This window comes from Entelurus aequoreus, linkage group LG04 (genome assembly GCF_033978785.1).
Source record: "Entelurus aequoreus isolate RoL-2023_Sb linkage group LG04, RoL_Eaeq_v1.1, whole genome shotgun sequence".
Classification (NCBI taxonomy): domain Eukaryota; kingdom Metazoa; phylum Chordata; class Actinopteri; order Syngnathiformes; family Syngnathidae; genus Entelurus; species Entelurus aequoreus.
Window position 1 is genome coordinate 51987850 of NC_084734.1, and position 27500 is coordinate 52015349.

The 27500-nt window shown below is 42.0% G+C and overlaps 1 protein-coding gene across 3 annotated transcripts in view; it reads left to right on the top strand.

Annotated features, from left to right (window-relative positions):
* Positions 1–27500, top strand: part of myo6a (myosin VIa) — a 46452-nt gene that overhangs the window by 6042 nt on the left and 12910 nt on the right. For all 3 annotated transcript variants that reach the window (XM_062045235.1, XM_062045233.1, XM_062045234.1), the window contains exons 3-25: positions 293–362; positions 1481–1554; positions 6409–6538; positions 6778–6883; positions 6941–6996; positions 7096–7193; positions 7425–7589; positions 7720–7800; positions 9074–9254; positions 9335–9479; positions 13246–13403; positions 13477–13568; positions 13740–13812; positions 13950–14077; positions 14240–14335; positions 14419–14589; positions 16163–16201; positions 17201–17294; positions 26102–26232; positions 26300–26377; positions 26462–26591; positions 27103–27193; positions 27425–27500. The exon at positions 27425–27500 is cut by the window's right edge and continues 75 nt beyond it. In XM_062045235.1, coding sequence (XP_061901219.1) covers positions 293–362; positions 1481–1554; positions 6409–6538; positions 6778–6883; positions 6941–6996; positions 7096–7193; positions 7425–7589; positions 7720–7800; positions 9074–9254; positions 9335–9479; positions 13246–13403; positions 13477–13568; positions 13740–13812; positions 13950–14077; positions 14240–14335; positions 14419–14589; positions 16163–16201; positions 17201–17294; positions 26102–26232; positions 26300–26377; positions 26462–26591; positions 27103–27193; positions 27425–27500 — 2463 coding nt within the window. The remainder of the gene's footprint in view (positions 1–292; positions 363–1480; positions 1555–6408; positions 6539–6777; positions 6884–6940; positions 6997–7095; positions 7194–7424; positions 7590–7719; positions 7801–9073; positions 9255–9334; positions 9480–13245; positions 13404–13476; positions 13569–13739; positions 13813–13949; positions 14078–14239; positions 14336–14418; positions 14590–16162; positions 16202–17200; positions 17295–26101; positions 26233–26299; positions 26378–26461; positions 26592–27102; positions 27194–27424) is intronic.

Here is a 27500-nt window from a genome sequence, read left to right on the forward strand (position 1 = left end):
TTGTAACATAACAAAATGTGGAAAAAGTGAATCACTGTGAATAATCTCCCGATGCACTGTACGATCAAGCATCAGCATGCCAATAAGCACAGCATGGTTATGTCACATGATCAAAGCTTTTGTGTGTCATTTTGTTAGGTCTGGAATGCAGCACAGCAAGAGAAGAAAAAAAAACATTAGCCATCATTATTTGTCTGGCCACACCCACTACACATTAGGCTGTCATTATTTGATTGACCACACCCACCAAGCTGAATACCTGTTAACGTGACTGAATGTTTTTTTGTTGCAGACCTTTTTGGCTGCCATCAGTCAAGTCTTTCCTGCTGAGGATGACGTCAACAAGCATGTGGAGGACAATTGTGAGTCACTCTGATGTCCCTAAGTCAGGGGTCGGCAACCTTTACCACTCAAAGAGCCATTTTGGCAGGTTTCACAAATTAAAGAAAATAATGGGAGCCACAAAAAATTTTTTTAAATTTAAAATGAAAAACACAGCATACAAAGCTTAAATGCTTTGTGCTATGTTAACCAGGGGTCTCAGACACACGCACTGACATGCACTATAATGTGGAAATTTGATGTTAGTGCGGCCCGCGAGTTTTGAATGAATGGCGCTGGATAGCGTCATACTTGCCAACCCTCTCATTTTTCCCGGGAGACTACCGGATATAAGGGCGTGATGGCACTGCTTTTGGCGCCCTCTTCAGTCTGCCCAAACAGTGTACCTGCTCGACCACATGTACAATGCAGTTTCGGCTTGCTCACGTAAGTGACAGCAAGGCGTACTAGCTCAGCAGCCACACAGCTTACACTGACGGTACCAATACCCAGAATCCCATGCAACCCTAACTCTTCCGCGCAACCAACGCACGGAGAGGGGGGGGGTTGATGTGTGGGGGGATTTGGTGGTAGCGGGGGTGTATAATGTAGACCGGAAGAGTTAGGGCTGCATGGGATTCTGGGTATTGGTTGTGTTGTGTTTATGTTGTGTTACGGTGGGATGTTCTCCAGAAATGTGTTTTTCATTCTTTTTTGGTGTGGGTTCACAGTGTGGCGCATATTTGTAACGTAACAATGTTAAAGTTGTTTGATACGGCTACCGTCAGTGTAAGCTGTGTGGCTGATGAGTAAGTATGCTTTGCTGTCTCCCTATGTGTGCAAGTAAAAGCTACATACAACATGTGGCCGGACTGGCACACTGTTTGTAAATGCTATAGAGGACAATTATTGCAGTGCAATTAGGGCACTTCCTTTATATAGTAATTAGAGTGTAAATATGATTATATTTCCACTGGGAGTTATCTGTGAGAGGCACTGAGATCCACAAGTCTCCTGGGAAAATCGGGGGGGTCGGCAAGTATGTAGCTGAGCCGCATCAGAGTGGTCAAAGAGCCGCATGCGGCACCGGAGCCGCGGGTTGCCGACCCCTGCCCTAAGTGATGCTGTGCTGAAGATGTTCTCGTCTTGTGTACCTCAGGTTCGCTCATGTACCTCAACGAAGCCACACTGCTCAACAATGTGCGCGTCAGATACAGCAAGGACAAAATCTATGTGAGTGTTCACTCTGTTTATTGCTGCCTCTCATTGCTAAACAATAACAACAAGAATAGCAAATGTCAACATTCTCATCACATTTGGGGAGGGTGTGGCGAAGTTGGGAGAGTGGCCGTGCCAGCAATCTGAAGGTTACTGGTTCAATCCCCACCTTCTCTCATCCTAGTCACGTCCGTTGTGTCCTTGAGCAAGACACTTCACCCTTGCTCCTGATGGGTCCTGGTTAGCGCCTTGCATGGCAGCTCCCGCCATCAGTGTGTAAATGTGTGTGTGTATGGGTGAATGTGGAAATAGTGTCAAAGCGCTTTGAGTTCCTTAAAAAGGTAGAAAAGCGCTATACGAGTACAACCCATTTACCATTTATCTACGTGCTGAATCTGTAAGCTCGCTCTCCTTTGCGTTGCTGTGTCAACTGCTGTGACGCTTTTATCATGATACACAAACTATACATCCATGTAACCGCAAGGACGTCAAAACCAAAGAAATTCTAGTAAAACAGAAGACAATTCAAAGCACAAACACTCAGTGACGGTTTGTGACTTGCTAAAAGTTAAATTTTTTAGACCAAAAATAACAACAAATTAAGTAACAGAACATATGTTTTTTAATGTTTGTATTTTTCAAACTTGCGAATTATGGCTTGAGGAATTAGTCTTGCATTCATGTCACTGCTGTCCGGCACACAAAGCATGCAGGGAGTATCATAGCATCATATTAGAAATGTTTTCATTTTTGTCTCTGATGGAAATTGTCTGTATTTTAGAATGTGGTAAGTTTTGTTTTTCTTTTTTATCATTAGTGAATCCTGACAGATTTTTTTAATGTGCACGTCAAGGTCTTCGGGAGCTTACGTAGGGGGAGGAGCAAGACGCGTTGTGTGTATAAGCTACGTGACGCGAGAGTATAATTCAGCATTTAGCTAACACACAGAATGCACAGACATCGTCTAATTATTCGTGACTCACTAGTGAGAAGCACTGCTAATTAAGTAACAGAGGTTATGAGAGAAAAAAGATGATGTGGGATTGATTATTTAATCTTCAAACTGAATGAGCAACATGAACCCATCAACACGGACAGACGAATGAACAAGTATGCCGTGATGTCTTTGGCAACGGTTGTGAATTCAAACCCCGGCCGAGTCATACCAAAGACTATAAAAATGGGACCCATTACCTCCCTGCTTGGCACTCAGCATCAGGGGTTGGAATTGGGGGTTAAATCACCAAAAATTATTCCCGGGCGCGGCCACCGCTGCTGCTCACTGCTCCCCTCACCTCCCAGGGGGTGAACAAGGGGATGGGTCAAATGCAGAGGACAAATTTCACCACACCTAGTGTGTGTATGACAATCATTGGTACTTTAACTTTAACTTTAACAAAAAATACAACACAAAAAACATCCCAACCCAGTTTTTACAACTTGGGGGAAAAACTGCACTTTAAGATGGTCAATATTAATTGAAGTGCAATTTTTCCTAATAGAGATTATGAGTCCATTTTATTTGTTTACTTATTTAGGATGATTAAGTTATTGACCTTCAAATTACAATAGTCAAAAAATACTACAGTAATGACAAGTTTACTGGGATTGAAAGGGTTACTTGCATTATTATTATTAAGATTATTAATTTTATATATTTGATTGCATTAGTGCTTAAGTGGGTCACAAAATAATGCCGGCAATAATGTTGTTTATTGGCAATATCTTGTGGTACAATTTATCATCCAGCAAAATTATTGGCCCAGGTGTTTTACTCACCTGGTTAAGCCCCTGCTTCTGGTCAGCCCGGGACTCGAAGGAGAGTGCAGCTTGCTAACTCCCAAGCTAAAAGCCTGAGCTGTCAACTCTGTAACCAGCACTGCTGTTAAAGTTGTCAGGGAGTGAGGTCTACCGATCAGGGCTGGAGCTTCTCACAATTGATAGAAAAAACATTGTTATTGACAATTTATTTTGGTTGTATAGACATTTGATCATTTTGATTGGAAGTACAGTGTGATGATTGATAGGGGAAACCATTTAATTGTCTACTGTCTATCAGAGGTGGGACCAAGTCATTGTTTTGCAAGTCATAAGTAAGTCTCAAGTCCCGAGTCAAGTCCCGAGTCAAGTCCAAAGTCAAGACTGGAAAGTCTCAAGTCAAGTCCCAAGTCCTGCATTTTGAGTTTCGAGTCCTTTCAAATCCTTTTAACCACAGACTAATATATTTACACAGATTGTGTATACTTTTAAATCAATCAATCAATCAATCAATGTTTATTTATATAGCCCTGAATCACAAAAGTCTCAAAGGGCTGCACAAGCCACAACGACATCCTCGGTACAGAGCCCACATAAGGGACGTCGATGTGAATGACTATGAGAAACCTTGGAGAGGGCCGCATATGTGGGTAACCTTCCCTCTAAGTACAGTCCTTAGTGGATCTAACATAACAGTGAGAGTCCAGTCCGTAGTGGGGCCAGCAGGAGACCATCCCGAGCGGAGACGGGTCAGCAGCGCAGAGATGTCCCCAACCGATGCACATGCGAGCGGTCCACCCCAGGTCCCAACTCTGGACAGCCAGCACTTCATCCATGGTCACCGGAACCGGAATAACCCGGCGAGGGGGCAGAGGAAAAAGAAAATGGCAGATCAACTGGTCTAAAAAAGGGGGGTCTATTTAAAGGCTAGAGCGCTGTATTTATTTATTAAAACAAGTGCATTTGAAATTGCAGGGAAACGATTCCTGAGCTGACCGTTTTTTCCCCCTTCTCTGGGATTATATTTCCAGTTTTGATCTCGGACGTCTGGTCACTTATAGCATATAAGATTATTATATTACTGTTAAGCAAACTATGAATAACGGCGGAGCAGGCGGAAGACGGTAGATTTAAGAACTACCACAACGGCTGCGATGGCGGAAGAAGGCTGCGGCAGAAAAGGGTCCCCAGTCGTCTTGGACTCCATGCCACTGGACCCTGACCCGATTCTGTTAAGGATCGTGTGGTGACTCTCTGTGCTCCAGTCTTCCCACGTTAAACTAAGTCACGCACAGGCATCCTCCATAAAGGGATACACCCCTACCAGGAGGATCGTCATACTCGTTCGAGTGACCGCCGATGATGATGATGATGATGAATAATAAAACACACCAAAACATGTGTCCTTTATCATAGCTACACGTATGAAAAAAAACGCGTGAAAATCAGTGGTATTCAGTGAGGTAAGATTAATTAAATGCGCTGACAGTTCATTGCTCCTGCCAAATGAATTGCACTGAGTGGAGCGGATCACCACTCCAAGATGGCGGCCCCGCGTCTCGTCAGCGCCAGTAGGCAGTAGCGGTCGATGCTGCGTCTACTTATAAGATGTCTATGTTTGCAACAACGTTAGCAGTGAGTTTGCAGCCTCACTGATTTAACTACACAGCAAATAAAAGTTACGTTACTTAGCCAATAAACATTAGCTTACATTCAAAACTTACCGTTCTTTGTGCAACTTCAAATGTCGAACGAAGTTGGAAGTTGTTGCGTCTCTGTCTATAATCTTCGAACCGCGTGTTTTGCATACTGCAATTCGTTTTTTGTTGACCAACTCGTGGCTTTAATACCCGAACGAAACTATCTTTGCATAATTTTTCCTCACTGGCGCGTTGTTTGACAGCTCTTCTTCGTTGGTTGTCCTACAATTTGATTGGATGAATGATGTGAGATGAAAACAACGTGGATGTAATTTGATCGGATGTTGTACTGACAGGCAGCACACACGCTGACAGACACACGCGTACACAATGAAAGATACGGAGCGCTCCTGAATAGCTTTTTAATCTTTGGGTTTTGGGGAAAGTAGCAAGTCTTGTCAAGTCAAAAGGCTCAAGTCCAGGTGAAGTCACAAGTCATTGATGTTAAAGTCTAAGTCGAGTTACAAGTCTCTTTACATTTTGTCAAGTCGAGTCTAAAGTCATCAAATTCATGACTCGAGTCTGACTCGAGTCCAAGTCATGTGACTCGAGTCCACACCTCTGCTGTCTTTGGCCGGTGCACAAAGTCAGAACACCGGAATGCTACATCCTGTGAATGTGTTTATGCTGTGATGAAAGCGTGAAAAGGAATACATGTCAGGAAAATGGGTAAATGCAAATTTCAGCAAAAGTAGGTTGCTGGCTAACTTTTCAAAACATTGTTAAAGCCTGTCAATTGTGAACCCATAGAGGCGTGTGCAAACCATCCTACAAATTTTGCCCAACAGGCATTAATGTGGTGAAATCACACATGCTATTAGCTAATCACAAATCGGCAATCAAAGGCAGGCAGCAGTTAACAGTGCCAAATATTTGTGCATGACCAACAGAGACTTCTGCTGTTGCCACCACAGCTAGGAGCTGCTGGTACCACTAAAGAAAAAAATCAATAAATACAAATCCTCCAATTGAACAGTCTTGTGAGCAAATTCTAACTCACTAGTGAGTAAGAGTTGATGTTAACGTTTTAACTATTCCAAATTATTATTGTCAAATGCTTCCAATTTTATCTATACAGACAAGTGGGTTTGACTATTTATAATAACTATCTGTGGTAGGACACAGGCATTACATTTGTTTTAAGTTGCATTAGAAAGCATTACATTTGATTTGCTGATACCTGCAGAAACCTTAATTTGCAATACCACAAATATCTTGAAATGAAGGTTTTGTCTGAATGTGTTTATTCACAAATACCCTGTTCGGATGATGAGGTTGATGATGATGATGACGATTGAGACAGTGATACGCACTGGCGGAGAAAGTGCAGCATTGTTTTGTGCATCATATATAGCTACAGTTATTTTGGCACGCGTTTGGTCATGCAATGTTTGTGTGTTGTTATCGTCAGACGTTTGTGGCCAACATCCTGATCGCCGTCAACCCATACTATGACATTCCAAAGCTTTACTCGCCAGAGACCATCAAGCAGTATCGAGGCAGGTCACTGGGCACACTCCCGCCGCACGTATACGCCATCGGTGAGTTATCCCTAAATGTGGTCAGAATGAGTGGAAATGGTGTAGAACACAGTGTTTACAAACTTCATATATAAAAAAGAAGAAAGAATGGGGGCAGGCACTTTGAAAATCGGCCCCACTCCGCTCTTTTGACACCCTTGTCTTGAAGGATTTACCATTTCCTGATGTAGTTTGTCATCTGGCCACTAAAAGGAAGTCAGTGTATGTGTGCGTGTGCATTGGTGTGTGTGTGTGTGCAGCTGATAAGGCCTACAGGGACATGAAAGTTCTGAAGATGAGCCAGTCCATCATTGTCTCAGGGGAGTCTGGCGCCGGGAAGACTGAAAACACTAAGTTTGTCCTCAGGTAAGGATGATGATGCAGCGCCTTGGAAACACTGTATCAACCTGGCTGTGCCCACAGGTACCTCACATCGTCTTATGGAACGGGCCAGGACATCGACGAGAGGATAGTGGAGGGTATCACTCACCTGTCAATCATCTCTTGCATAAGTCTGCATTTCTTCTGGTCTTGTGTGTGACGTGTGTGTGTGTCTCTTGTGGATCTGTCCCGATCAGCCAATCCCTTGTTGGAGGCCTTCGGGAACGCTAAAACTGTGCGCAACAACAACAGCAGCCGCTTCGGAAAATTTGTGGAAATCCACTTTAATGAAAAAGTATATCAAAAACCTTAAATTGTTTGTTTATTCATATTTATTTAGATAGCCAAAGTTCACCTTCACTGTGTGTGTGTGTGTGTGTGTGTGTGTGTGTGTGTGTGTGTGTGTGTGTGTGTGTGTGTGTGTGTGTGTGTGTGTGTGTGTGTGTGTGTGTGTGTGTGTGTGTGTGTGTGTGTGTGTGTGTGTGTGTGTGTGTGTGTGTGTGTGTGTGTGTGTGTGTGTGTGCAGAACTCCGTGGTGGGCGGTTTCGTGTCACACTACCTGCTGGAGAAGTCGCGTATCTGTGTGCAAAGCTCAGAGGAGAGAAACTATCACATCTTCTACAGACTGTGTGCAGGAGCTCCTGAGGACATACGCCAAAAGTTTTACTTGAGCTCGCCAGACACGTTCAGGGTAGGAAAACACCTGACCTTCAAATGAGTGAGAATTCTAAAGACCACCTTTGCAGGAACATCACAAAATGGTGGTCAGTGGTTCTGAAGTTTCATAAAGATGTGTGAGCAGTGGCTTGTGTGTCTTGCAGTACCTGAACCGAGGATGCACTCGCTTCTTTGCCTCCAAAGACACGGACAAGAATATCCTGCAGAACCGTAAAAGTCCAGAGGTAGAGTCCATGTTGTTCCGACTAACGTGTGTGAGCGTGGACCATCTGTAAAAAAAAAAAAAAAGAACAGAACCTCCTTGTGGACTTGGCTCTGCCTTACATTAGAGATTCTGCCTCTTCTTCACACGTTGTTCATTCTCATCTGGCTCCCCCTCTTTGTCAGCTCAAAAGTCACACTTTTCATAACTAGATGATCTCAGCACCGCTCCTTGAGCGTGCCCTGGTTAAAGCATGCTGGTTGTTAAAGAAGGTTTTGATGGGTTGGATTGTGTCTGCTGTTGGTTCTGTTCCAAGTCGGGTGAGCACCTCCACAGTGGTGGAAGTGATGAATGAAGTTCCGTTCCATCAGCCCGTTTCTTCTTCTACACAACTAATCCACAGCCTTTTCGCGAACTAGACTTCTTGTAGTTTTTAAATTGTATTGCTCCAAAATCAAGGTCACCAAGTTTGAGTGACTCTGTTGTTGTTCTTGTAATCACTGACATTTGTCATTTCAGTAGGTAGGTAGTAGAGATGTCCCGATCAGGGACCGATATGTCTTTTTTAACCAATCTTTACCACAGTTGTGTCCCAGTGTTTACATGCCAAAGATTGCACTCGTGTAAAAGATTCCTTCAAAAGGGATGCACGCTCAGGGAGATGTTATGTAATTTCTTTATTCCCAATTACACACATGCAGGAGTTGCATGATTTCCAGGAGGGTGCGTGTCTTGCCAGAACACCAGCTCCAATTTCAGAGTAAACTGCAAACAACAGGTTGTTTATCCACAGTGCTGATCCTCACCACCGTGGCTGAAAATAAAATAGGTTTCTTCTAAGTAGGAGGTATAGAGGAAAAATAATGGCTAAGCATGCTACACACACACACGCACAAAATAACAAAATATGGAAAAAATGAAGCGCTGTGAATACTTTCTGGAATGCACTGTTGGTTGAGGGCTAGAATGCTGTGCAGCTTTTTTCACTTAAACACATGGGAGAATAGGACCACTGATGATCTTTGGTGACCTACTAATGTGCCACAGCACAGTGGTTGGGCATCACTGCTGTGATAGTCCGAAGTAAGAACTGCTGGGCTGAGAACATCAAAAGTGAATCAGAACTTTGGTTGTGTGTAGAAAATGGAACGAGGAGAGCACGATTTGCTTTGTAGTTTAGAAACGTGAACCACTTCCAGCTAGTGTTTATTATTATTTCTACTGCACAGAACTAGAACAAGTCACATTTGGTTTTATGGTTCTGCTGTTGATGTGTGTCAATTGTGCTCGCGCAGCATGTCAAGTCGGGCCCGTTAAAAGACCCGCTGCTGGACGATCATGGCGATTTCAACCGCATGATCGTGGCCATGAAGAAAATCGGTCTGGACGACACAGAAAAGTTGGACCTGTTCCGTGTGGTGGCGGGCGTGCTGCATCTGGGAAACATTGACTTTGAGGAGGCCGGAAGCACCTCAGGCGAGCGACTGGATGCATCAACTTAAAAACGTAACATGTTTTGCTGAGTGTGCTGACAAATGTGTGTGATCGTCTCGCAGGCGGCTGTGCCATCAAAAAGCAATCCAGCCAAACATTAGACTGCTGTGCCGAGCTGCTGGGCCTGGCGGACGACGACCTGAGAGTCAGCCTGACCACCAGGGTGATGCTGACCACAGCAGGGGGCGCCAAAGGAACTGTCATCAAGTATGAACAGAAACATGACTGTCATTCATTAATTCATTCTTCTTTCATTCATTAATGCTTCTATTCGGTCATTCTTTCGTTTATTCATTCCTTCTTCCATTCATTCATTCATTCATTCATCCATTCATTCATTCCTACATACCGTCATTCATTCATTCTACCATTCATAATTTTAAACAAGATGCTTACTTGGTGTTTGGAGAAGGAAGGTAGAATATGCTTTGTGGTTATGATGAAGATAGATTATATCAGGGCTGTACAGTTCGCCTAGAAATAGTGCAAGTAGGAAAAAAGAAAGGGAGCACAGGTGCGAGGACGGATTTCAACTTTTTCATTTGCATTTTGCTCCTGACATTAATCCATGCAAAGCGGCGCAGTGGAATAGTGCCTGTCTTGCAAAGCAGTTGGCATTAGGTTCAAATCCCGGTGGAAGTTGTGTTGTAAGGTTGATAAATGTGTTATTATATTAAGATTCTTATTTTGCAGTTAAATAAATAATTGGTTTTAGTAAAAATGCATCAATTTTGGTTTAGAAAATATAAATAGAGTTTCCTATTACATAAAAAAGTGTGAAAAAAATTGTATTGGGGAAATTTAGTCCAGGATGTCCCTTTTTGTACCCCAAGATCACATGTAGTTCCCCTTAAAAAATTCCCATTTAACACTACGGCAGGGGTGGGCAATTAATTTTTACCGGGAGCCGCATGAGCAACCCGAGCACTGCTGGAGGGCCACATCAAAAATATTTCAATTAAATGTTGCTCAATATTATTTTTGATATACCGTAAGATAAATAATAATAATTAATAATAATAATAATACTTTCATTTAACCTAACTTAACTTTATACAAAAGCAGATTGCTTTTGATGGTTTTATTTTTAACACTGTCTTACACTAAACTTCCTGATGTATTGCAAAAATGTCAATTTCTGCACAGGGTTAATTTAAAGTTTATCCTGCATCCTCTTTAAAAGTCCAACATTTTTCCCCGTCAGATTTGGACAACCATCTGTTGTCACACCTGCTAGCTTGTCCCATTTCAGTCCTAACATGTCCAAACACGCATTTACCTATGTGAACAAGTCATTACCTGTGGTTGTCCCTTTTAATTGACTGCATGGCTGCCAGCTCTTCCGTGATTTGAAAGTCAGCAGTTATCCCACGTAAGAAGATGATCAGCTGGGCAGTGTCACGTACATCACAGCTCTCATCCAAAGCCAGCGAAAAACAGTCAAAGTCGGCCGTTCTGTTCTTCAGCTGAAGCTCCAAGTTTCCGAGCATATCAGCGCAACAGAGTCCAATAAGCACTCCTTAATAAACTCTCTGTCAGAAAACGCCTTACTTTTTCTAGCGATTTTGTGAGAAATGACGAAACTTGTCCTGACGGCTGCATTCTGGGGGTGTGAAATATGGCAAAAAGTCCTTGTTGGGTTTGCAGTTTTACCATCAACGCATCAGCCTCCCTTGCGCGCTCTTCATCGGACAGATTCCGGTATTTTTCCTCGTGCTTCGTCATGTAGTGGCGATTCAAATTATATTCTTTAAACACAGCAAGCTGTGTACCACAAATTAAGCACGCAGCTTTACCTTTAATTTCTGGAAAGAAATACTTGGCAGTCCATGTCTTGTTGAAAACACGGCATTCGTCATCAACTTTTCTCTTTTTAGTGTCTCGGGGGTAAACCGTGCATCACTTGTCGCTGTGCACCTTCACTCACAGGTTACACCCGGACATACGTCCATAAATAACACTTTTCAAAATAAAAGCAGCACAGTTGTATTGCGCGCACAACATAGATGTTTTTTAAATTTTAATTTGTGATTGCCGCTGTTCACATTCACTCACGCGCATACGTCCACACGGAAGTAATACAAATAACGCTTTTCAAAACAAAAGCAGCACCGTTGTATTGCACACTCGACATAGATACTTTTTAAAATGTATTTTGTAATTTATGATTGGCCTCACGCGGGCCGGACAGGGACGCACAAAGGGCCGGATGTGGCCCGCGGGCCGCAGAATGCCCAAGTCTGCACTACGGATGTATGCTGGAACACAAGCAAAGGATAGGATAGACTTTATTCATCCCACAGTGGAGAAATAATGTGGTTGCAGTGCAGATACAAAAAACCCACCCAAATAAGGTGAAAACAAGAACACAAAGGACATAAAAGACAATAAAAGATCACAGAGCTGATGCAACCAGCTGCCACTTCAGCGATGCCATTTCTACATACAGCTCAAAGTAAAACACAACAAAAAAACAAAAAATTTGCAATATACAAACATACATTTGTTGTTTGTTGTATGAGCACCAAGCATCGACAAACTACAAAACAAAATCACCATTTAGGGCTATATAAATAAACATTGATTGATTGATTGATTTAATTTTTGACGCTATATGACCAGAAGTCCAAAAAAACACTCAATCGTCAGAGGCATGAATGGGTGCTGAATGCTCAAAAAATATAAAAATGTGTTCATAGGGTACAGGACAGCACTCCAACTATAGTTTTTATTACCACACGAACGTTTTAGGCGAAACCCTTCCTCAGCGTGTACAAGCAACAAGTTTGTTGCTTGTACACTGTCCTGTGCTGTCCTGTACCTCTTGTACACCTTTGACGCTATATGATGCCATTAGCAGGCGAGCGATCAATCGTGACAGCTACACAACTGTTAGATAAAGCTTAGCGGTAAGAAATGTATGGATGGTGAAAATTGCCTAGCCACTAAAGTGTAGTTGCTGCTTCTGGTTCTCCTGCGCTCATAAACAAATGATGATGATGATGAAGAAATGCATCATAGCTCCCTTTCACAACACACCTGCTTTGCCAGAGACATAGCATAAAAAAAAGTGCCTGAAATATATTTATTGGCATTGACCTGTGGAGCAAAAAATGACTACCGGTAACTACATCATTCTTGACCATAGGATCATGCTACTTTTGCAGTTAGTCTAAATATTGATGCTTTCAAATAAACTTTAAAGAGGCCTTATCTTTAATACTTTGTATTTTAGTCGACTAAATTTACCGTCAATTTAGCTGACTAAAATGTTTTGTAATTTCGTTGCCTAAAACTAGACAAAAACTAAAATACATTTTTGTCAAAAGACTATGACTAAAAACCAAATTAAAAACTGCTATCAAAATTAACACTGGCTATAAGATGACCTCCAAAACAGCAACATACACGCATAACATTCTGTAATTGACATTGATTGGCTGCATGTGAGCCGCATTATAGTGTAACAACCTGACAGTTACAGTTTATGTACAGTATGTATTGGAGTTGTCTGACTGTTCGTGATATTGAACGCATCAGTGGCTGAGTCTGATGAGTGTCTGTTGGCGCAAGTGAGAGAGGGAGTGCGGCTGCTGTTGAGGTGACCTTTTTTTGTGGTTTGTGTGGCAGAAAATGACCAGTTTTGCTACATCGTAGTTTTTTGCTAATGTATTTTGGTGTGGTTATGGTCGACAATGAACAGTTTTTCTCAATTAGTTGATAATGAATCTCCTTGTCCTCAAAGTGTCTCAGCAGATGTCACAATAATTAAACAGTGTTGACGAAAAAAATGTTTTCTGTTGTGGCCGCTTGTCACCTGTCACTCACAAAGTTGCACTGCAAAATTGTACAGAATATACTGTGTTTATTTTATTTAGAGTTTAGGTTGGATTTTATTTTGAGCGTGGTATAGATAGATCAGACGTGCACCTAAGAGGGAACATTGGTGGTTATTGTGTTTTGTGGTTATCAGGGTTCCTCTGAAAGTGGAGCAGGCCAACAATGCTCGTGACGCTCTGGCGAAGGCTGTGTACAGCCGCCTCTTTGACCATGTGGTCACCAGAGTCAACCAGTGCTTCCCGTTCGACTCATCTGCCAACTTTATTGGAGTTTTGGACATTGCCGGCTTTGGTGTGTACACGTTCGCTACTCGCCCGCTCTCTCGACGGCGTGTCACGGCTGATTGATGTCACTTCTTGTGCAGAGTACTTTGAACACAACAGCTTTGAACAGTTCTGCATCAACTACTGCAACGAGAAGCTGCAGCAGTTCTTCAACGAGCGCATCCTCAAAGAGGTCAGAACACCCTTCAGAAACTTCTAGAACCTTGTAGTACTTCACACTTTCTGCTGATGTCAGCACTAATGTCCCTTGGCAGCATTTTGGACCAGATGTCGCCCTGATGACACCCCCCTCCCAAATGTTTAGTACCTCCATCATCATCACTGATGAAGCTTTATGTTCCAGGAACAAGATTTGTACCAGAAGGAGGGCCTGGGAGTCAATGAGGTCCACTATGTGGACAACCAGGACTGCATAGGTAGGAAAACCACTTTGAACTCTGACATGAGAGCAGTATTATGGCAATAAAGGATTGATTGATTAATTGATTGATGATGTCGCTTTAATGAGTCCCTGCCCCAGCCTTCAACAAAGTGTGACATCCTGTGCTTGCAGACCTGGTGGAGGCCAAGGTGTTGGGCATCCTGGACATCCTAGATGAGGAGAACCGCCTCCCTCAGCCCAGCGACCAGCACTTCACAGACACGGTCCACAGCAAACACAAGAACCACTTTCGTCTGACTGTGAGTGAAGCAGGAAACAGGAAGTGCCTGTCATGATCAACATCTTGTTTGTCCTTCAATATTGTCATGTTTCTGAACTTTATTGTAGCTCTAATCTCAACAACTATTGGATTTTATTGTTTCGTGTGTGTGTCTGTGTCTCTGTTCCTGTTCCTTTCTCAGGTACCCAGGAAGTCCAAGCTGGCTGTCCACAGAAACGTGAGGGACGATGAAGGTTTCATCATCAGACACTTTGCAGGAGCCGTGTGTTACGAAACGGTGTGTGTTGAACAATCAGTCTGTGTGTGCAGACGTGTTTATCAATGACACAAGCGCTCACTCTTCATGTTGTTGGGCCTCAGACAAAGTTTGTGGAGAAGAACAATGACGCCCTGCACATGTCTCTGGAGTGTCTGGTCAGCGAGTCCAAGGACAGCTTCATCCGCCAGCTCTTTGACAACGCCAACAACGTTAAAGATCCGAAACAAAGGGCGGGAAAACTTGGCTTCATCAGTGTTGGCAACAAGTTCAAGGTCACACACGCACACATACAGCACACACACACACGTATACACGTTAGTATGCAACGCAAACATACGACGCGCACGCATACATTCACAAATACATTAACATGCACACAAATACAGTATATACACTAACTCACGCACGCACATATATACACAAATATATGTGACGCACACATACACACTTACGCACGCACAATATGCACAGACATACAGTATACACAACACACATATGCAAACATATAAACACACGCACACACAGTGGGTACGGAAAGTGTTCAGACCGCTTTAAATTTTTTACTCTGTTTCATTGCAGCCATTTGCAAAAAAAAGTTCATTTTATTTTTCATAATGTACACTCAGCACCCCATCTTGACAGAAAAAAAGAGAAATGTAAACATTTTTGTAAATTTATTTTAAAAAAAAACCTCAAATCTCATGTAAATAAGTATTCAGACACTTTGCTCAATACTTCGTTGATGCACCTTTGGCAGAAATTACAGCCTCAAGTCTTTATGAATATGATGCCACAAGCTTGGCACACCTATCTTTGAGCAGTTTCATACATTCTTCTTTACCCATTCCTCTTTGCAGAACCTCTCAAGCTCCATCAGATTGGATGGCAAGCGTTTCATCCAGGATGTCTCTGTACATTGCTGCATTCATCTTAGTCTAGTCAGGGAGGTGACCAAGAACCAGATGGTCACTCTGTCAGCTACAGCATTCCTCTGTGGAGAGAGGAGAACCTTCCAGAAGGACAACCATCTCTGCAGCAAACAACCAATCAGGTCTCTATGGTATATTGGCCAGACGGAAGCCATTTCTTAGTAAAAAGTTTGCCAAAATTCCCCTGAAAGATTCTCAGACTATGAGAAACTAAATTCCCTGGTCTGATGAAACAAAGATTGAACTCTTTCGCGTGAGTGCCAGGCATCATGTTTGAAGGAAACCAGGCAACGCTCATCACCAGGTCAATACCATTCCTTCTGTGAAGCATGGTGGTGGCAGCATCATGCTGTGGGGATGGTTTTCAGGGGCAGGAACTGCGAGACTAGTTGGGATAGAAGGAAAGATAAATTGCAGCAACATACAGAGACATCCTGGTTGAAAACCAACGCTTCCCATCCAATCTGATGGAGCTTGAGAGGTGCTCCAAAGAGGAATGGGTGAAACTGCCCATAGATAGGTGTGCCAAGCTTGTGGCATCTTATTTAAAAAGACTTGAGGCTGTAATTGCTGCCAAAGGTGCATCATCACAGTATTGAGGGATGGGTCTGAATACTTATGTAAATGTGATTTTTGAGTTTTTTATTTTTAATAAATTTGCATACATTTCTACATTTCTGTATTTTTCTGTCAAGATGTGGTGCTGAATGTACATTAATGAGAAATAAAATGAACTTTTTTGATTTTAGCAAATTGCTGCAATAAAACAAAGTAAAAAATGTTACACATATTTGGAGTGCACACGCATACATGCATATATTCATACACTTACATGCACACACAAGCTAATTTAGGGTTGTTGCAGACAGGAAGCAGTTCGTGGACTTTTAAAAAAATGTGTTTTGTGTGATTGCAGACTCAGCTCAACATCCTGCTGGACAAACTTTGCAGTACGGTCAGTGTGAATCTATTCATTCATCCATCCATCCACACATTTTCTACCGCTTGTCCCTTTTGGGGACTCAGGGGGTGCTGGAGCCTATCAATCATTGATTAATTCATTCAATCAATCATTGATTCAAACATTCATCAATTATTAATGTATACATTGTCATTTATTCATTCATCCATTCAATCAACTATTTATTCATTCATTCATCCCTATTCAATACATTCAATTATCGATTCATCCATCCATTTAACATCATCCATACAATCAATCAATCAGTCATTCATTCATTCCTATTCCATACATTCAATCAAATAAATAAATGATAAATGGGTTATACTTGTATAGCGCTTTTCTACCTTCAAGGTACTCAAAGCGCTTTGACAGTATTTCCACATTCACCCATTCACACACACATTCACACACTGATGGCGGGAGCTGCCATGCAAGGCGCTAACCAGCAGCCATCAGGAGCAAGGGTGAAGTGTCTTGCCCAAGGACACAACGGACGTGACTAGGATGGTAGAAGGTGGGGATTGAACCCCAATAACCAGCAACCCTCCGATTGCTGGCACGGCCACTCTACCATCATCCATCCATTTATTTTCATTCATACAATCAATAAATCAATCATTCATTCATCCCTATTCCATACATTCAATAAATCATTTATGCATTAATAAAATAATCAATCATTGATTTATTATCTGTCAATCAACCTCTGATTGATTCCTTCCTTCATTCATTCATTCATTCATCTATCTATTCAATCATTCATTCATCCAATCATTGATTGATTCATTCAGCCATTCAAACATCAATAATTGATCAATTTATTTTTTCATTCAATCATTGATTGATTGATTCATTCAGCCCTTCAATCATTGATTGATTCATCCATTTATTTGTTATTTCATCCAATGTGTGCCCTCCCCCTGTTAAACAATGACCTCTGCATGATCTGTGTTGACCTCTGCATGATCTCTGTTGACCTCTTGTGTGCAGGGTTCCAGTTTCATTCGCTGCATCAAACCCAACTCAAAGATGATTAGTCAGCACTTTGAAGGAGCTCACATCCTCTCACAGCTGCAGTGCTCAGGTCAGTCTTCCTCATGCCCATGTCCTCCTTCTGGCAGAGCACGGATGCTGAATTTTAGTCTTCCGGTACAGCATTAGTGCTGCGTTGTTTTGTCTTCTAGTAAAGCACAATTGCTGGCTTTTTTAGTGTTCTAGAAAAGCATGAGTACTGCATTGTTTAGTCCTCTGGTAAAGCACGAGTGCTGACCTTGTTTACTTTTCCGGTAAAACACAAGTGCTGACTGAAGCATGAGTGCTGCCTTTTTTTCGTGTTCTGGTAAAGCATGAGTGCTGACTTTGTTTAACCTTCGAGTAAAGCATGAGTGCTGTTTAGTCTGTGAGTCAAGCATGAATGCTGTGTTGTTTAGTCTTTGAGTCAAGCATGACTGCTGTGATCTTACAGTCTTCTGTTAAAGGCCTACTGAAATGAAATTTTCTTATTTAAACGGGGATAGCAGGTCCATTTTATGTGTCATACTTGATCATTTCGCGATAATGCCATATTTTTGCTGAAAGGATTTAGTAAAGAACATCGACGATAAAGTTCGCAACTTTTGGTCGCTGATAAAAAAGCCTTGCCTGTACCGGAAGTAGCGTGACGTCACAGGTTGTGGAGCTCCTCACATCTGCACATTGTTTACAATCATGGCCACCAGCAGCGAGAGCTATTCGGAGAAAGCGACGATTACCCCATTAATTTGAGCGAGGATGAAAGATTTGTGGATGAGGAAAGTGAGAGTGAAGGACTAGAGGGCAGTGGAAGCGATTCAGATAGGGAAGATGCTGTGAGAGGCAGCTGGGACCTGATATTCAGCTGGGAATGACTAAAACAGTAAATAAACACAAGACATATATATACTCTATTAACCACAACACAACCAGGCTTATATTTAATATGCCACACATTAATCCGCATAACAAACACCTCCCCCCTCCCGTCCATATAACCCACCAATACAACTCAAACACCCACACAACACACTCAATCCTACAGCCCAAAGTACCGTTCACCTCCGTAAAGTTCACACAGCACATATATTTCCCCAAAGTTACGTACGTGACATGCACATAGCGGCTTCATTGTTCATTAAACAAATTGCAAAAGATTCACCAACACAGATGTCCAGAATACTGTGGAATTTTGCGATGAAAACAGACGACTTAATAGCTGGCCACAATGGTGTCCCAATATGTCCGCACAATCCGTGATGTCACGCGCAAACGTCATCATACCGAGACGTTTTCAGCAGAATATTTCGCGGGAAATTTAAAATTGCACTTTACTAATCTAACCCGGCTGTATTGGCATGTGTTGCAATGTAAAGATTTCATCATTGATATATAAACTATCAGACTGCGTGGTCGGTAGTAGTGGGTTTCAGTAGGCCTTTAAAGCACGAGTGCTGACTTTTTAATGTTCTAGTAAAGCATGAGTGCTGCGTTGTTCAGACTTCTAGTGAAGAACAAGTGCTGACTTCATTTAGTTTTCTGGTAAAGCATAAGTGCTGACTGTTTAGTTTTCAAGTAAAGCATGAGTGCTGTGTTTATAGTCTTCTAGTAAAACATGAAATGCTGTATCTAGTATTCTGTTAAAGCACCAGTGCTGCATAGCTTAGTCTTCTGGTAAAGTACGAGTCTGCGTTGTTTGGGCTTTTGGTGAAGCACAAGTGCCGACTTTGTTTAGACCCCCCCACACATCTGCGGTCCCCTCCACGGTTTCTCGTTGTTCCCATGGGTTGAGTTTTGTCTTGCCCTGATGTGGAATCTAAGCCAATGATGTCGTTGTGGCTCGTGCAGCCCTTTGAGACACTTGTGATTAAGGGCTATATAAATAAACTTTGATTGATTGATATATTTTAGGAAGCGTTATATATTTGAGACGTACCGCTAGGGCTGGGCGATATTGCCTTTTTTTAATATCTCGATATTTTTAGGCCATATCGCGATACACGATATATATCTCGATATTTTGCCTTAGCCTTGAATGAACACTTGATACATATAATCACACCAGTATTATGATTCTATGTGTCTACATTAAAACATTCTTCTTCATACAGCATTAATATAGGCTCATTTTAAACTTTCAGGCAGAGAAGGAAATCACAACTAAGTCAATTGACCAAAACTGTATTTATTAAACTGTTATTAAGCAGTGGCACAAACATTCATGTAATTTCCAAAACAGAAAGTGCAAGATTGTCAGAGACATTTTAAAACAAGCTATTAGTGCACTTTTTTGTGCATGACGTCACTAAGATGACTTATCAAAACAACACTAAATTAAAGTGCACTTTTTGCACAGAACGCCAATACAATAGTTTAAAAACATGATGTCACACAAGATATTTCAATAACTGTCAAATAATTTTTGGGTGCAGATATTTCCCCTGAATATAGCACAAACACTCACACCCCTCTGGTTTTGTCGCGTCTCAAACACATACTTAAATTAAGGTGGGCCACTTTCAGTCAGAACTGCATTTGCTGTGTTTATGTGGAGCCATGTCTCGGTTAAAAACTTCAAATCGAGATTGTAAGAGGATATAAAATTATTAATTAAAAATTATCTATCACTTAAAGGCCTACTGAAACCCACTACTACCGACCACGCAGTCTGATAGTTTATATATCAATGATGAAATCTTAACATTATAACACATGCCAATACGGCCGGGTTAACTTATAAAGTGACATTTTAAATTTGCCGCTAAACTTCCGGTTCGAAACGCCTCTGAGGATGACGTATGCGCGTGACGTAGCCCGGGGAACACGGGTATGCCTTCCACATTGAAGCCAATACGAAAAAGCTCTGTTTTCATTTCATAATTCCACAGTATTCTGGACATCTGTGTTCGTGAATCTGTTGCAATTATGTTCATTGCATTATGGAGAAAGAAGCTGAGCAAGCAAAGAAGAAAGTTGTCGGTGCGAAACGGACGTATTTTTCGAATGAAGTCAGCAACAACAGTACACAGCCGGCGCGTCTTTGTTTACATTCCCGAAAGATGCAGTCAAGATGGAAGAACTCGGATAACAGAGACTCTAACCAGGAGGACTTTTGACTTCGATACACAGACGCCTGTAGAGAACTGGGACAACACAGACTCTTACCAGGATTACTTTGATTTGGATGACAAAGACGCAGACGTGCTACCGTGAGTATGCAGCTTTGGCTTCTAAACATTTGATCGCTTGACCGTATGTGCGCAACTTTTTTTTTGCGTATGTACGTAACTTTTTTAAAATATATAAGCTTTATGAACCTTGGGTTAGGTGAACGGTCTTTTGGGCTGAGTGATTGTGTGTGTTGATCAGGTGTTTGAATTGTATTGGCGTGTTCTATGGAGCTAGGAGCTAGCATAGGAGCTAGGAGTTAGCATAACAGACGTAGGTGTTTTTATGCAGGATTAATTTGTGTCATATTAAATATAAGCCTGGTTGTGTTGTGGCTAATAGAGTCAATATATGTCTTGTGTTTATTTACTGTTTTAGTCATTCCCAGCTGAATACCAGGTACCGTGAGTATGCAGCCTGGGCTGCTAAACATTTGATAGCTTGACCGTATGTGCGCGTCACGTACGTAACTTTTTAAAAATATATAAGCTTTATGAACCTTGGGTTAGGTGAACGGTCTTTTGGGCTGAGTGATTGTGTGTGTTGATCAGGTGTTTGAATTGTATTGGCGCGTTCTATGGAGCTAGGAGCTGGCAGAGGAGCTAGGAGCTAGCATAACAAACACGTAGGTGTTTTTATGCAGGATTAATTTGTGGCATATTAAATATAAGCCTGGTTGTGTTGTGGCTAATAGAGTATATATATGTCTTGTGTTTATTTACTGTTGTAGTCATTCCCAGCTGAATATCAGGTCACCCCCGGCTCTCACAGTATCTTCCCTATCTGAATAGCTTCCACTCCCCACTAGTCCTTCACTTGCACTTTACTCATCCACAAATCTTTCATCCTCGCTCAAATTAATGGGGAAATTGTCGCTTTCTCTGTCCGAATCTCTCTCACTTCATGCGGCCATCATTGTAAACAATAGGGAACTTTGCGTATATGTTCAATTGACTACGTCACGCTACTTCCGGTAGGGGCAAGCCTTTTTTTATCAGATACCAAAAGTTGCGATCTTTATCGTCGTTGTTCTATACTAAATCCTTTCAGCAAAAATATGGCAAAATCGCGAAATGATCAAGTATGACACATAGAATAGATCTGCTATCCCCGTTTAAATAAAATAAATTCATTTCAGTAGGCCTTTAAAGGTAGAAAATGGATGGATGGAAGATCCGATATTTAGTACTGCTTGTTATGAGTTACCCTAAACCAGGCCTATTCAACTAGCATCCCGCAGGCCACACCTGGCTCACCAAAGCTTTTCATTTGGCCCACCGAACATCACCAAAATAGGCTTGATGAAACCAATAAATCTAGGGTTGATCATGTATGCAGCACATTGAAACAGATCCTCTCTTTGTCAGAAGAGCTTGAAGTTGTCAATAAAATGCAGTCTTCTGGAGTCACAGGCTGTGGACCGCTATGAATCAGCCAGCTGTATTTGTTCATCCTTCTGTCGATATTTGGGAGAGGTCCATTGATGAATGTAGATATGTCCACTTTATCAACATTCTGAATACAGTTAATTAAAGTCTTTCTTCAGGATTTCAGACTGATGGTTTCTGATGTCTACGGCACCCACATGCACAATCAACTGTTTGATCCCTTGGTGTTTAGCCAACACCTCAGGTAGCTGCTTTGTAATGTAAGAGACAATGGCACTCGGAAAGCTGCATGTAACCACTCTGTTTATGTTTACATTCGATATGGCGCCGTCTCCAAGCAGAAGCGTATTTTTGACCTTGGCACCTGGCACAGGTGCTCTGGCCGTCTGACACCTTGTGCCAACTTTATTTTGTTTGTGATACTCAGTCACATTTGGCTGTGACAGTGGCAAAAACCTGTTTGTCAACTTTATTCCAGGTGATATTACATGTCGGCCATGGATATCAACATTCTGACTTGGCTTCTGTTTAGCAACAAGTTCATTGCAGGTGTATTTACAGAGTCTTTGAAAAAACACTGTATTACACAGCTTCAAGCTGTGCGTAACAGTTTTTTCACCCTTTGGTCTGGAGGTAAATATTGACTTCTTACCCCTGTATTCCACTGGGAGTGTCTCATGAAGTCCTTTTTCGCTTTCCAGGAAAAAATCCTTGCTTTTAGCACACACATTTCTTGCTGATATATCCAACAGTTTTCACAGGGAGCCATTGTTTGGGTTACTCCTTCAGTCATGTTGAGAGGGTTGTTGTTGCTGACTCGTCAGATGGATTGTAAAAAGCATAAAAATGATTCTGAGAGTCTCGGGTTACTTAAAAGAAAATTGATAAAATTATATCCAAGACTTGTACAATAATTTAAAAGCGAATAAAGCAGCAGCCAAGCAGGAGCAAACCGAGACTCGTCTGCACTCCTTGGAAGCAGGAAATAGTGCTGACTTGGAATAGGCTTCTGTTGAAGCACGAGTGATGCGTTGTTTAGTCTTCTAGTGAAGCACAAGTGCTGCGTTGTTAAGTCGTCTATTAAATAACGCGTGCTGCGTTGTTTAGTCTTCTGGTATAGCATGAGTGTTGTACGAATTGTAACAGCGAACGTCTGGTAGTTCCTCGAACCTAGCATTCAGCTGCTAAAATGCCACCAGTAGGGGTCATATTATGATTTTTTTTTGCATTAAAACACTTGCTTGTGGTCTGCATAACACCTAATGGTGGGGTTTTTTTGGTCAAAAATTCGCATGATTTTGTTTTACAGACCATCTTTAAGGTGCTTTCTGACTGCCTCTTTAAAATGTGCTGTTTTGTGGGCGGTCTTATTTACTATTTACATTCCCAAGTCTTCCTCTAGCCCAGGAGTTTCAAAATCATTTTTATTTGGGGCCACATCGTAATTATGGCTGCCGTAAGAGGGCCATATGTAGCAGTGAATATATATGAATATTAACATAACACTTCACGCTCTTTTTAGATATCCATACATTTTCTACCGCTTATCCCTTTTCAGATAGTTAAGGGTTTATTTTCAATAACCAAAAACAAAATGATCAGTATGTTAGATGATAATAAAGTGTAGATCAATGCAATTGCATGTGCAACATATTTTCTGTCAACATTTAAAGAACTATATTTAGCCAGGAAGTGTTTTTTTTATTTCCAGCCTTTTGCAGGCCACTTACAGTAAATGATATAGTCAGCCACTTAAAATGACTGGTGGGGCACGTCAAAAAGATGTGGCTGGCCACATAAATAATGTGGTGGACCACATAAAATGATTTAGCTGGCCACTTACAAAAGATGTGGCTGGCCAAATAAATAACATGCAGGATCACATAGAATGACGTGGGGGCCTGCATAAAAATGACATGACCTGGCGGACAACATAAAAGTATTTGGCGGGCCACTTTAAAATGAAGTGGTGGTGCTCAATAAAATTATTTGACGAGCTACATTAGAATGATTTGACGATATTCCGAGGTGCTGCGAGTCGGCCAGTTGTTGGGGTAGCGACCTTGTGTGTCAGCATGTCTGTGATCTTCTTTTAATTCTTTTTTTATTTATTTATTTTTTTTATAAATAGATTTAATTATTTATTTATTTTTCCCCCCTTTTTTTTAAAAATATATTTTATTAATATTATTATTATTTTTATTATGTATTTATTTATTTTATTTATTTATTCCCCTACCTCAGGGGGGGGGACTCGGCGGGGCGGTTGCTGGTTGTTCCATCTCCATCGTTGGGGTCCCTGCGGGTGGGGTGGGTGGTTCCTGTGGGCCTGTGCTGGGTGGTCCTGTGGCGGCAGGCTTGGGTGGGGTGGCCGTGGGCTGGCCTCGCCGCGCTCTCCGGGGGTGGGGGGGGGCTCGTGGGGGCCCTGTTGCCGGTGGGGCGGGGGCGGTCTTCCCGTCCGGTTGCGGGGGGTCTCTGGGCCCCTCGGGCGGGGCGTCCCGCCTTTCTGTCCGTGTGGGGTGTGGTCTCTCGCTGGCTTGGGGTCTGGCTTCCCCCTGTTTTTCTCGTGCCTTGTCCTCTGCCGGGTGCGTCTGTCTGCGGCCTGCTGCTGGCCCTTGTGGGCGGCACGGTGGGCCAGGCTCTGGGGTTCCTGTCGCTGTCCGGCTTGGCTGCGTGGGGGCGGTGGCCCCTGGTTCCCTGGGCACCACACCTACTGTTTGTGGGATGGGTTCTCGGGGAGGCTGGGGCCGTACTCTGGCTCCCGCACACACTGGGAGTCAAATGTATTGTACATGCAAATTCACATATACTCACACACATACATGCAGACATACATAGGTACCTACGCTCCCACATACATATACAAATAAATACAGTACATATTTACACACTCAAAGTTCGTACATCCACACGCACATTCATTATACAAACATACTGTATACACATACTGTACATATACATTCACTGTAAAAACATACATATACACATACTGTACATATACATTCACTGTACAAACACACACATACACATACTACACATACATTCACTGTACAAACACACACATACATATACTGTACATATACATTCACTGTTCAAACACACATACTGTATACACATACTGTACATATACATTCGCTGTACACACATATACACATACTGTACATATACATTCACTGTACAAGCACACATACACATACTGTACATATACAGGTACATATGCACACATACACTCATGCACATAATCACGTTTCATCAAACATATATTAACGTTGTTGCCCTAGGGTAAACTGGGTATAACACATGGCACACTGACAAAGCTTAACCTATTGTTACTATAACAATCTACAAGGTTAAGGTTGCTTCTCTTTCTTCCCCTCCATTTTTCTGCATTCTTTCGTATCTCAAGTTATCATTACGTATATGTATTGTTGCATTTGAACAATTGTATTGTTGATAATAAAGGTAAAGTACTGGTATTGTTTATTATCAATAGCACTATTTCTATTGGTATTCATATTGCTCCATTTTTAGTGTAATAATGCTCATTGTCATTTCTGTATTTTTTTTTTTTTTTTTTTTAATTTTCGCTAACTGCTTATTTGCTATTACTTTTACCATCATATTTGTACATGTCGTATTTGCTGATGTTGCTCTGTTGTTGTTGTTGTTGTTGTTGTGTTTGCTGTTGTTGTTTTTGTCTCTCTGTCTAATCCCCCTCTTGTCCCCACAATTCCCCCCTCTGTCTTCCTTTATACATTTAATAAAGTCAAAATACAAGTAAGGCAACAAGAGAAGTATCCTACACTTCTTTTTTGTAAAGTAAATCTGAACAGCCGATATGGGCATCTACATCTGCTATATGATTTGCCCGAGAAGCTGGGCAGGACATTAAAAAAAAAAAAAAAAAAAGAGAAAAAAAAGAATGATTTGACGGGCCATATTTGGCCCGAGGGCCTGGAATTTGACGCCTCTGCTCTGGCACAAGCCCCCTTTGACTGTGTCTTCTCCTTGTCAGACATGCTGTAGTTTTAGCGTTTCCATATGGAGTCTATTGACCGATATAAGTTAGAACCATACGCTACTTTTATTCGAAATGGCAACAGCGCAGGATTTTAGCATGTATGTGCATGTACGAGCCAGTCAGCCCCACAACAAAAGGATAGAGAAAAATTAGAAATTTATTAACCAACACTTATATTAATGATCAGTGAGCTGATAGAGTAGCTATAGCAGATTTTTTATATTTGTATTTGTAGACTTTCTTCCGCGGGGTAGCTTAAAAGGAGTTCCTTAACAAGGTGTTGGGTCTGTGTTTCTTGAACAGGTATGGTGTCCGTACTGGACCTCATGCAGGGTGGCTTCCCATCCAGGGCTCCCTTCCATGAACTCTACAACATGTACAAGAACTACATGCCCCCCAAACTCACCCGTCTTGACCCACGCCTCTTCTGCAAAGTCAGTGAATGGTTCAATTTGAGACCTGTAGACCGGTGTGATTGTCATGGTGCTGATTGTGTTGCAGGCGTTGTTCAAAGCTCTGGGACTGGATGAGAACGACTACAAGTTTGGACTGACTCGAGTCTTCTTCCGACCTGGCAAGGTGAGACCTGATGAGTCCACTGTCACTGAGTGGGAAGTGCCAGTTCTTTGGGGACATGATCTTCTTGTTTTCACCCGGGTGCAGTTTGCGGAGTTCGACCAGATCATGAAATCTGACCCAGATCACCTGGCAGAACTCATAAAGCGGGTCAACACCTGGCTCATCCACAGCCGCTGGAAGAAGGTCCAATGGTGTGCTCTGTCAGTCATCAAACGTAAGCGCATTTAGTTATTTAGCGTGGCGTTATTACCATAGTGTTATTAGACTTAGACAAACTTTATTGATCTCCAAGGAAATTGTTTGACAAAGTAGCTCGATTACAAAAGGAAATGATAACTAAAACACTCTCAAGGGCACCAAAAGAGTAAGAAATAATAATTAAAATGCAATAGACAATACTAACAATACAAAAGCGATAATAAATAACAACAGCAATAGAATGGGACAACTTAAAAAATAAAATTAATGATAAATAAATACAACTTAACTGTGTTCGTAGCATTTATTAATAGCATTTGTTAGTAGCTTTTGATTGCACCCTTTATTGTCAACCTGTGTTGTGCATGCTGTCCATCATCACACTTTAACAGTGTGTTTGTGTGTGTGCGTGCATGTGTGTGAGATCCTCAAACGTGCACTAGCTGTTTGTACCATATTAGGAGGTGTGGGCGGAGCCTGCAAGGAGTGATGAGTCAGCATCTTGTGTTGTGTGTGTGTGTGTACAGTGAAGAACAAGATCTTGTACAGGACCAAGGCTTGCATCAGCATGCAAAAGACGGTGCGCATGTGGCTCTGCAAGAACAAGCACAAACCTCGGTGGGTCTTCTTCACCTTCCAAAGTGACACAGGTCAAAATCAGGGGGCGTGTCTCACATGGCACCATGTGACATCATGTGGAGGAGGATGGTGGTTATTAGATCTGGTTACCTGCCGCCTGCTCCACCATGATGATGATGATATGTGATTCCAGCTTTGGTGGAGTTTGTGAAGAAAGAAATACTTTGGTCCTTAAGGGTTCAAACACGTTAACGCGCTTGTGTGCTTCAGAATTGACGGCCTGGTGAAAGTGCGCCACCTGAAGGACAGGATGGAGCGCTTCAACGAGGTGGTGGCAGGTTTGAAA